The sequence below is a fragment of the Sesamum indicum genome, linkage group LG13, assembly GCF_026168435.1.
Source record: "Sesamum indicum cultivar Baizhima isolate 11 linkage group LG13, ASM2616843v1, whole genome shotgun sequence".
Lineage (NCBI taxonomy): Eukaryota > Viridiplantae > Streptophyta > Magnoliopsida > Lamiales > Pedaliaceae > Sesamum > Sesamum indicum.
Genome location: NC_142669.1, coordinates 15,111,602 through 15,123,267, shown reverse-complemented (window position 1 = coordinate 15,123,267; position 11,666 = coordinate 15,111,602). Strand labels below are relative to the sequence as shown.

Genomic DNA, 11,666 nt, shown 5'->3' with positions numbered 1-11,666 from the left:
AATAGGACTTATAAGAAACATATACACTTATGTTACCAGTCCAGAATAAGGAAGAATGAAGAGACAAACATCGAAACCAAAGTGAAATCACGCACAATTCCTGCTTCCTTAATCAAGAAATGAAGGGGCAATACCAATTGCAAAATGAGATGTCATCTGTGTCTTTAAATTTTCGTAATTGACCACGTTTCTACCATTCTAGGGGAGCATGCACAAAAATATGCATTAGAATACAAAATAATTGAAAATGAACTAAAATGCTCATTTTAAAGCTAGGAAAGGGTAAAATTGTCAAAAAGATCGGCCAAATTTGTGCGGAGGACTAAAATTGCGACTTTTTTTAAACTTACGAGACTAAAATTGCTAGTGCTAAAGTTATAGGACCAAGAACGCCACCCTCCCTTACATGATTATTTTTGCAATTACCCCTTAAGAGATATAAGCTCTTTTAGAAGGATTTAAGGGGGTAAAGTGCTGCTTTCTAGAGTGTTGAGGCTCTTGACGGGATCACTTCTACATGTAACATAACACTAGCTGTTGTGGTACGTCAGTCCTACGTACATACAATAAATCCACATTTTTAAAATATAATAAATAAGAGAATTTATAAATTAGTACATTACATTAATAAAAAGAAAAAAATAACAATAATAATTTATCAATTAATATAAATTTTAAAAAGTTGAATAAGTTAGTTATTTTTACCATAAATGAAAATGTTGATTTTATAAAAAATTGTTGTTGCGTTGTCATTAACTGTCTTTTATGAATGCAAATTGACTTTTCTTTTTATATTAATATAAATTAATAAGAAAATAGGTCAAAATGTCAACCAACGAAACTTGCCATTCTTTCTGTTTCACTTTCTTTTCAAAAATAAAAAAGAAAAAATAGGGTCCATTAGTCAATAGAAATGCCCCAAGTCGTTTTCCTGAATAAGATGGAAGATGCTTGAAACTGTCCAAGATTTAAATGAAGAATTATGTTCTTACAACCAAATTCTGATTTTTCTAGTCATAGAATCACAGTTGCTCTTTCCTGGATGAGTACGTGATAAATGAAGAAAAAATAAAAAAGATTCTGATAAGTTTGGGAAAACTGAAACTAAAACTAGAAAATTTTGACAAACAAATCAAAAATCATTACTCTTACGAAGGAATTTTCTCGACCCCTTTTCTTGTGTCGAAGACTAGGAAGACAAATAATACCCTGTTCCCTGCATTTTTGAATTGTCCGTTTTACTACCCGCTTATTTATGCTAATATGCATCCCATAATCCATTCTATGTTGACATTGAAATCCGGCAATAACAATATAGTCGTATCAATTCAATTTACACACTTCAGTGACTGCCTATAACCAACAGCAAGTGGAAGTAGTTCAACAAATCTAAATACTAGGAAACTCCAAATTTCTGACTTTAATTAAGATTCATATCTTCTCCAAGATTAATTAAGAATAAGTTCGTACACAAATACTATTACTTTACAAAAAAATTCAAACGGGGAACAACAAAACTAAGCTCTATGAGCTGAAAAGAGGAGTACCGGTTATAGTTTTCTAGCCTGCTTCTCTTCATCGCTATTCCTAGTTGTTCCCAACAAAAGATTTCCTACTCACTGGCTAGGTAGCGTTAGTTTCGTCATGGTTCTTAACTTTTGATCGGAGTATATCTGTAAAGATGCGCCTCAATCTTGTGTCCTCAACGGGAGGTTGTGAAATAGGTTTGTGTGGCTCAATCGTCTCAGGTGGTGGAGCTCCGCCATCTCCACCTTCTTTTCTCCCAAGTAATCCATCACCGAAGAAACTGCTGACGGATGATGCAAGCCCCATAGGACCACCCATCACCTTACTTATAGGATCTACCACAGCACTAGATCTTTCCTTCAATATGATCTCAAGAGCTTCCTTATGTGCTGGATCAAGAGCATCACTGTCTTTCAATAGATTCTGAATAGCAGGAACGAGGAAATCCTTTACGCTGGAAGCTGGAAGGTCTGTTAAAATAGTTGCAAGTGATGTAAGGAGTTAGAACTGTCTAATTGATGGCAAACATATAAGAAATTAAGAATCAGTACCACTAGGACTGTTACACTGAAAATTTTATACGTTGTTGTACTCAATAATGCTTCAAGAACAATAGATACAACATTAATAATTAAAATATTGTACCAGCGATAATTTCATTTTTAGTCCCCTAAGTTGGTTAATAAGTCGCTTTTGATACCTCATGTTCCGACCTCATTAATTCTGGTCCCTGAGTTTTCTTAAAATGATCAAAGTGAGTCATAATCGTTAGTTGACCGTCTAAACCAACGGCCACTAACTTCAATTATTTAAGAGAACGTGTGGACTAAAATTGGTGAGGTCATAACATGAATAACCCAAAAGTGAATTAATGACTAACTTAAAGGGCAAAATATAAAATTATCCATAATGTACAGCAGAGGGAAACATTCACGTTAAAATATTCGAGAAAACTCATCCGCAGATATATCTGGAAACTGTTGCTCTTAACTTTGGTACAAGACCTTTCAATCTTTTATTCGTTCGATATTTCCACTCACCATACAACCAAATTCCTCACGCCCAACAAATATGAATTAGAGTATACTTAAGTAGATATATGACTTGCATACGTTGACAACTGAGATGGACCTATTTTGAGCTTGAACTAGTGCAAATTCTACCAAAATGCCCAATTAACAGCTTCAGACTTGTATTTTACTTTTCTTTTCTGACTTTTGAAGATTTTAACATGGATAGAAAGAGAAAGTAACAGAAAGAACTTAACAAGCAAACCTGTTGCATCAAGAGCACGGATTGATTCACAGAAGGCATTAGCTCTTTCTCGCCGTTGTAGTACATCACTTGAAGGGAGTGATGATGCTGTCAATTCAAAAATCTTGGATAGGAGATGTACACCAAGTTAAAGAAAAGAATATTCAGCAATACAAAAGAACAGATTCGCCATTTTTGAAATTTCAAGGCAAAAGGAAGAGATAAACCCAAGAGGACGTATTAAGGATATAATTTCGAAGCGTATCAGTAGTATATGGTACAGACATTCCCAGTGCACGAACCACAGCAATGGAAGCTTCATATGATCCTTCTTCAAGAAAAGCATCCATCTGAATGCGTATCTTGTCAACAATCTGCAAAGGAACTCAACTCAGCCTATTCCATAAAAGTTACTCCATCAATTCAGCTCAAACCACAACCTGAGTCCAAGTATATACCATGTCATTCTTGAAATGTTGTGCGACAGCTCCAAAAGCATCAATACTTGCATATTTTACATTCAAGTTTGGTTCTGAACCAAGAGTTACAAGAGCTGGCACAACATGAATCGAGGCAACCTTTGCATCAATATATGGTACCTTGAAACGAAGATGTCACAGAATTCTGAGTACATAAGGAAATAAGAGGAAATGATTTCTCATTTAGAAGAAAAAGGCTCACAATGAGTTTCCACAGATTAGCAGCAGTGATTTTCAAATGTTCGTCAGAGCTCACAACCATATCCCACAGGATGTTAAATATCATACTATGATGTTCTTCAAAGGTACTGCAGCACACAAATAGCATGAGTCAACAAATGAAAAGAACATAATATATTGGACTGAACGATTTGGAAGGTTCTCTGACTCAACCAAAGAAAGCGAACAGCATGGATAATATCTAGCTTTTCCAGCAGATCATCCTGTTCAGAACTTTGAATCAATCGATTCCTCAAGTACTCTGTCAAGTATTCATGCTTGCTTGGGTGTCCCAGAACCCCTGCCAAGAGAAGTGGTAGGACACACATTGTAGCAATCCTGCGAAATGTTTCAGTTTGAGGCCTCGAACCTGATAATAGAGGACAAGATTAATGAGAGAAACGGCATCGACTACTTATACCCAAAAAACAAAAGGGTTTAAAGAGCCATTGCCTATAATATTTAACTGGGTTTGGAAAGGGAAATATTTCAAATCAGCATCATCACCAACTGCTACTAAAAACACCGGTAGCATGATGTGTGTTAAATAGGATTCCCCAAACTGTCTACCAACCGCCAATAGAAACTGCATTTTGTTACCCAAAACTTCAAGTATTTAAAATAGAAAAGTAAAGAAAGTAAATTACAGACAAGGATAAACACAGGATTTCATTAGAAGTAAAGCAACTTAAAATTCAAGATCAGCAAAAAGTACCCTCGTTATGTGATTTCTTAAATCATCCTCCTTCGGAGATAACAGAGAGGCCAAGCGAATCAAACTTGGAAAGCACTCACTGTGCAACCACTCAAATGCAGGCCATTCCTCTTCTCCTCTGACAAAAAATGTTAAGCGGTAAGCACAAAGGCCATATTGGACATATCTGACCTATAAAATAATAGTTACATGTAAAAGACCATGATGGAACAGGACCTTATAGACAATGTAAGAATCTTACCTTGCAAACAGTTCAAGCAAAGCAGGAGCGAATAATATTCCTGTAGAATGTGAAACTTCTGGAAATGGACAAGTCTCAACAACATTATGGTGCACACATGGAAGTAGTTCAGCAAGCAGGTGTAGCATAACATCAACATTCCATCTGTCTCTTTCACCTAAAACACGTAGATGTAACTCAATGGAACCTTCAACCCCTGAAAGAGGCGGGCAACGCTGGAAGACACAATGCATTAGATAAACCATGGAGTTGCACAAATGGCAAAAGATGTACATAACTACAATATACCTGAGCAGAGCCCAAGAGATGAGAGAGCGTAACTTGCAAAACATGATCCAAATTGTTTCCCCAATTTATTAGAGCAGGAACCAATTCTTTTATTGTAGTTTCAACGACTGTACCAGAGGGATCGCCAACCAATTGAAACATCAACTCCTCAACCTAACAACAAATAAAGGAAAGAATTGGAGAAAATATTTTTTCCTTTCTCACTCTATATTTCTATTGTAAGGCACCATTTTATGACAAGGGGAAACGCTCCACTGCCTAGATCACGGAGCTTACATTTCAGGCAATTCTGTCAAGTCAGATATCTTCTCCAACATTGCCTCGAAGCATATTTAGTGAGGCTGACCTTGAAATATTTTTCCGTATTTGGGAAGAGAGGCAGCAACAAAGCTAGATTATGAGCAGCAGCCTCCCTGACAACTGTAGCAGAATCCTCAATGAGCTGCTGCACAATGGACAGGATGAGGGAATCACGAATTTCTGGCCGCACGAGTTCTGCAAGCTCGCCACATGATTGAGCAACAAGCATCCTACGCTCCTCATACATGTGATTAACCTACATGTAATAAAATCTGCTATCAGAACAAAAATTGTAGCCCAACAAACAAAAGAGAAAGAATAATACTAGAAACTTTAAAATGGTTCTTACTTGTTCCCAGCATTGGGGTAGCAATTCTGTTTCTGTTCTCAACTCTCCTACATTTTTGGCAAGAGTAACACAAGCCTGAAATGAAAAACAAATTCAAAAAGACAGTGTCACTAAGTCATACTAAACTGCAATTTCTTCACTCTCAGAATCTTACATCCATTATTATTCGTCTCTGCTGCTCATCTGGACGCTTTATTAGATTAAACAATGTGTGGGTCAAGGAATCTCGAGTGGCACTATCTGGATGACGCTCAATTGCACACATAATCAAAGGAAGAAGCTCCTACAAGCATTACACAAATTCATTAAAAACAATAATTGTTAGGACATACAGTACAATTTGAAAGTACTTATATGCAATAGATTAGCAAACCTCACGATGGTTGATTAGAACATACGGTACAATTTTGGGCAATGCATTTGAAAGTATATGAATGGTTCCCAAACCCTGAAAAGCTAAAATGGATATAGATGTTAGCTTATACAAACTTTTTAATAATCATCAGAATTAGCATGTCAAGAGGAACAACTTGCCAGCTTTTCAGGACAAAGTTCAGGAGCAAGGTGGTCCGACTTCATAATGGCACTATCAGTTCGTGGCGATGATCTCCCACTGTTCTTGAGAATATCAAAACCACTTCTCCAAGCAAATCCAAATTCACCAAAAGAAGTCGGCGACTCCAATACTTTCTCGGATAGACTGATTGTGTCCTCAGAAGCCTTTTTCTCTGTCATCTGAGTCTCCTCCTTTACTAAATCTGCCAATGGACTAGCTCCAGGCGATCCAGTCTCATTTACTTTTGGCTCTTCAGCGTCATGTACTTGCCCTTCATTCCCTTCCTCTACTTTTATTGTCTCAGTAGGTTCCGCATTCGGCGAGTTTTTGACCTTTGACATCTCTATTTCTTTCTGAAAAAGTTCTGTTTCTTCATTATGCTTCCCTGGAGATGATGTCCGCATTTGTGCAGAGTCAGTTAATAGCAAAATCTTTCCAGATAGAGCTCCTTCGATATGCATTTTCAATGAAGTTATCTCGGCTCTACAATCATTTAGTTCTTTTCTTTGGCTTTCCGAAGTCTTTTTCAAACCTTTGACCTGATACACATTCTTACCCATAATTTCAATACAACACATAGTAAAAATTATAAAGATTCTGTTAAGATAATTACCAGATTTTCTTTCTCCTTGACATCTTTCTTCAGCGCATCAATTGATTTTTTCATTTTGATAATTTGTGCATCAGACATTTCCTTGGTTTTCAGCAAGGACTGTTTCTCATGTTTCAGCCTCCCAATTTCTCGAAGCATTGCTATTTTCTCCTGCAACATATCGAACCTATAAGCATGAGATTTAGCACGTGAAAAGTATTGACATAATAGAGGATATCATATAATGGATGAACTCCGCCCAAGCAAATAAAACCTATATGTATCAACTACTTCCTTAGAAACTATAAAAGACAAGCATGATAAACAAAGCTGATATATATATATATATATAAGTGACATATTAACTGCTAACGTTGAACCAATGCTAACTGATATCTCATGTTAAGTCGAGTATTAACCTGCAATCAATTAAAAATATTTACGTAGCAAAGGAGAATGAGGGTAACAGTGTGAAGTTCAATGGCATCGAACTGTATTACATAATTTCGAATTTGACAATCTGAAAATTGCAAGTTAGGATCCCTAAACTGACCAAGGATAGCATATTTGGAAGCAAAAAACAAATAAAGGGAGCAAAGCTAAGTGAGAGGTGAAGAGTGCTACAGCAGAGCAATTTGAGCAGAGGCAGACTAATTAGTAGGGTGTATCAACTGAAAATCATCGGATCTGTGCATCCAGTCTTGAGACCTGAATACTAATTGTTTCACGTTTGAGTTATTAGTTTGTCTTTAATCATTAAACGGCCGAAGAGAATTCACTTCTCCATGCATATTCTAGAAGTACCTCCGCACCCTCCGCAGTAGAAGAAAGATATTGATAATAATACTGCCTCAGTGCATTTGGAACACATGCAGCTGAGTTCTGCCATACATCCCAATTCTGATCATCGACCTGTTGGACAGGTAAAGCAGTTTTAAAGACACATGCACAATTGTAACATCAAGCCAAAAGAAATAAAAGATGATAAATACCTAAACCTTAATTTTTTACTAAAACATCAACCAGACCCTTGTTAGCTGCATCCTGATGATCAAAATGAGAGTGGATTCAATTAACTATGCAGAGCACGTGCTTGAAGTGAAAAGTTTCCTAGCCACTCAACTGAAGTTTAGGAGGTCTTCTACATTAGGATATCAGAAAACAGCAGTGGGAGAAAATGTCCCACAAACAACTAATCTGTATACTGCTTACGTCTCATATATGTTGATGAAACAAAGTCACTAGAACTATGTGATATGAAGACATACTCCTAAAAGATTAAAATACTAATCAAATTACATTCATTTAGCTTCTTCATAGTGAAAGAGGAGACATTTTTCCTGCTAATCAAGAGTATGTATTTACACAATGAAAAAAGCATGGGTTTGGGACGTTATTTATTGTATTTCTACAACTTCTGGACCAACTCTTATTTACAGGGACATGCATTTTAATTTTTTTTTTCCAAATATACTGTCAATTTGCCACATATTTCCTTATCCAACAGATTTAACTTTTCCAGTTCTGTTTTCTCTATGACTTCACATCCTCCCCTGGAGTTCTTAACCATAAGATGCTACTGCAAAAAAGCACAGAAGCTTCTATAAACAGTTCTAATTACAGCATTAAATTCCTAAGGTTTAGAAGAGAGTTTTTTATCAAAGTACCTCCTCATAAAATGTCATTGCAGTCAAACGGTATCCTGCTAATAGTAAATACTCCTTCACTGCGCAGTTGATATCGAATCGTTCATTGTCCTTTAGAGGACCCAAGTCGGAGCAAGATATACTTCTCTTCATAGGTTGATTAACTGGTTCATTTTTTGCAGGAACATCCAAATCTGGCCCTGAATATATATCAAACAGATAACTTCACAACAAAAAGACAAAGTCTATTTTGGACATGAACAAGCACTTGTAGACTAACAAGAGAGAGTAGGTGTAGTAAAACCTAGGGAATCTATAGCACAAAATAACATATTGGAAATCAGGATAAAAAAATGTTAGAGATTCTCCAGTGTCAACTGCACCTAAAAATTTCGGCAAAATCTATTTTCTTGCGTGCCTAATAACATCAACCTTATGATCATATATGTCAGAAGAAATAAGTACGGTTTACGCAATTACCATTTGATTTGTCCTTGGAATCAATTTTCTTCAGCAACTCATCTTTCAGCTTAAGGATGTCTTCTTGAGCTACACGGAGCTCATATTCGCTGACTGCCAATTTTTTTTCTACGGAATCCTTTTCATCAAGTATATTCTGGGGCTCTGCAGCTGTTTCATAAACAATATACGAAACCAGACATTCCAGTTACAAGTAAATCAGATATTAAAGAAATAAAGAAACACAGGCACTTAAGGCAATTTCAATCACAAAATTGTACTTAAGCCATTGAACAATTGTTGCATCAGCCTCTAAGCATCTAGTAGCATAAGTTTTGTGTTGTGAAATGAAGTTATGTGATTCAGACTAAAGTTCCTCTGATATTATGCTCCTGTATTTCGATTTGTTGTTTTTAGTGAATATTCTGAGTTGAACTTTTTACGAGTTCCTACTGTAGACTGTTCATATGCAGTCCCTTCCCCAATTTGTAAATATAAATATAATCCATCACCTTAATGTCTCATAATAAACTTTATTCCAGGGAGTTCTGGAAGAAGATTTATTCTTCTACTTGGGTTTTACACGTTCATAAATTCGTTATGGCCAAAGATAGAGGACTTTTAGAATTTTCACTCAATGTTTTACTCCCCTCTCTATGATTGACTAGAATGGGTATGTTTCACAAATTACAGTTGTGTTCCTTGGTTAGTCTCTCCTCTCATTTTGTTCTCAACGGGGATAAGTTACTCGAGAAGTTGAATAAAACAAGGATAATAACTAGATTCAGACTGTTCATATCATTCTAAAATGTTTCACGAATAAAGGCTTTAACTTGAAAGTTGTGTAATTGTATACCAAGACATTTTCACAGTAGTCATCCCATTTCTACTCTGGAAATCCTTAAGTTTGGAGGTAGCTGACATTTCCGATAAATTGTTTCTCTATTTTTTTTTATTAGCATCACATACCTCCTGACAGAATTAACAAAACTTGAACGTCTGGGTGGTATAAAAGTTCTGTCCATGCCCTGTCAGGGCTGAATTTGAAGATAAAGATTAATAATGTTTTATTACTAGCTCAAGGGGCAATTCCGGCGTAGTCAACATGGATAAACCAAAAAGTGTAGCAGTCAGGCTTCTAACATGTAATTGTTGTCACTAGCAGTATAAGGAAAGTGTTGAGACAAGTTTGCTTAAGGTTTCACTATTAATAGTTATGGATTCTCCCAAAGATTAAAGAATTTCTGAAAGTGTGCCACAATACATGGAGGGGTGATCGAGCAATGACATATACTTGAGTGGTATCATCAAATAACAGGAAACTTCTTCCTCATTTATAACTTGTAACTATTTTGTAAGATGGAGACAGTTAATAACAGGAGGATCTTAACATGTGACCTTTGCAACTGCATAAGTTACAGATTACTAACTAAAACAAAAATGAAAGGCGGTATGATTTTATTTGTGCACTCCATCAGTGCCTTCAAGCTCTGCAGTCGATTACAAATTGTCATAACTATCTTTGTTTCATCATTCTCACTACAGATATTAGAAGTTCAGATGTTCCAATAGAACTCATGAGTTAATCAAATACGTCAGTTGTTCATTTTCTTCAACAAAATAAATCAATATGGTTTGCATCTGGTCGCATGCATGCACCTATAACAAGAAAACTTAAAAGTTGGTTGTTTCAGCGAATCGAAAACAATGGTTACGTGTAAACAGTAACAACTTATAATGAACATGACACTGACCTGGCCAATATGTGCGAAGTGACCACTCTTCTAATTCCTTCTTCCTTAACTATATTACCCCTTAATTAATATAGTAACGCTCAAACTAAATTAACACTAAACAAACTAGCAAAATAGCTCGAAGTTGTTCAGATTCAACTGCTTCAAATAATACCAATTATTGTGAAACGTCCAAATCTTCCAAACCTGGCGCCCAAGACCTCTATATAACCTACAAAACTATCAACCAAATCAAATAATTTAAACCAGGCTTACATGAATGATTGAAGGCAAGACGATCATACCCCAACGTGTAGTGCGTGTGATTAACTCGTAGAGAAATATTCACACACGCACAGAAATGAGCTAAATAAGCGTACACGAGCTGTTTCGCGGAACAAAACGCGCAAAATTGTTAATCACGTTAATTTGTGTACGTAAATGCAGTTAGGCATAGAGCGGACCTCGGAGGGAGCTGAAGCGGGAGATCTGATCGGGAGGAAACTGAGTTGGATCGGAGAAGAATTCTTGAAGCCGAATCGCCTGATCACCACGGCCGTCCTCAAGGAGCTCGTGGAGGAGCTCGAACGCCGAGAGCAAGTAATTCTCTTCCAGCAAAAAGTTCACAACGAAATTGCACAGCGACGATTTCTCCACGTCCATTTCCGAAATATGGATGTCAATTCGATCCCCTCGCATCCAAATCAAAACACTGTGTCACGGTTAATCACCATGCATTTTGAAGCTGAAGTTCTCGGTGAGATCCGTTGAGCGTGGAATTTTGAACAGTGTTCGAATTACCAATGTTTTGTTCTGAAATGGGAAGGATTGTGTATTTATACAAAGACAAGGCTGCTGAAGTAATCTGATGCTACGCGGACGTGTGTTATGGTTTCCTGCGGATCAGACTCATTGGTCGACCGTTAAATCATGAAGTCCTTACTTGTCTAGTATTTAAAGTGTAATGCGTCAAATAATGTAATTGATTGATTTTTTTTGTAAAAAGAAATTAATAAAATATAAATAATGATTTTTAATAATTTTAAAATTATATTATGTTCATTGCTAATATTTTTATTTACAAATGTATACTTTTTAATATTTAAATTTGATTTCGATATGATCATTTATGTCAGATATTTTATTTATAAAATTAAAAGGCAAAATTGTTAACACCTATTAAAAAATTATCAAACAAAATATTTTTTTATGTTGAGGAGGATTTCTATACATTAATATCCACTTAATTTTAATTTAAATACTAATGATAGTTTGCTTGAATAGTGAGGCTAAGTTCTCATAATTAAG

At 36.0% G+C, this 11,666-nt stretch overlaps 1 protein-coding gene across 1 annotated transcript; it reads right to left on the bottom strand.

The window, feature by feature from the left end:
• Positions 1–1,411: 1,411 nt before the first annotated feature.
• LOC105176148 (uncharacterized) lies at positions 1,412–11,021 on the bottom strand. Its single transcript, XM_088876883.1, has 21 exons — positions 10,823–11,021; positions 8,647–8,796; positions 8,188–8,366; positions 7,995–8,096; positions 7,325–7,432; positions 6,542–6,691; positions 5,907–6,467; positions 5,746–5,820; positions 5,527–5,655; positions 5,373–5,447; positions 5,070–5,279; positions 4,724–4,876; positions 4,436–4,650; positions 4,195–4,312; positions 3,933–4,065; positions 3,654–3,849; positions 3,463–3,568; positions 3,240–3,380; positions 3,032–3,155; positions 2,803–2,919; positions 1,412–1,997 (listed from the first exon to the last, which is right to left on the bottom strand). The coding sequence occupies exons 1-21, from the start codon at positions 11,019–11,021 to the stop codon at positions 1,624–1,626; spliced, it is 3,615 nt and encodes a 1,204-aa protein (XP_088733009.1). The 3' UTR covers positions 1,412–1,623.
• Positions 11,022–11,666: the final 645 nt, after the last annotated feature.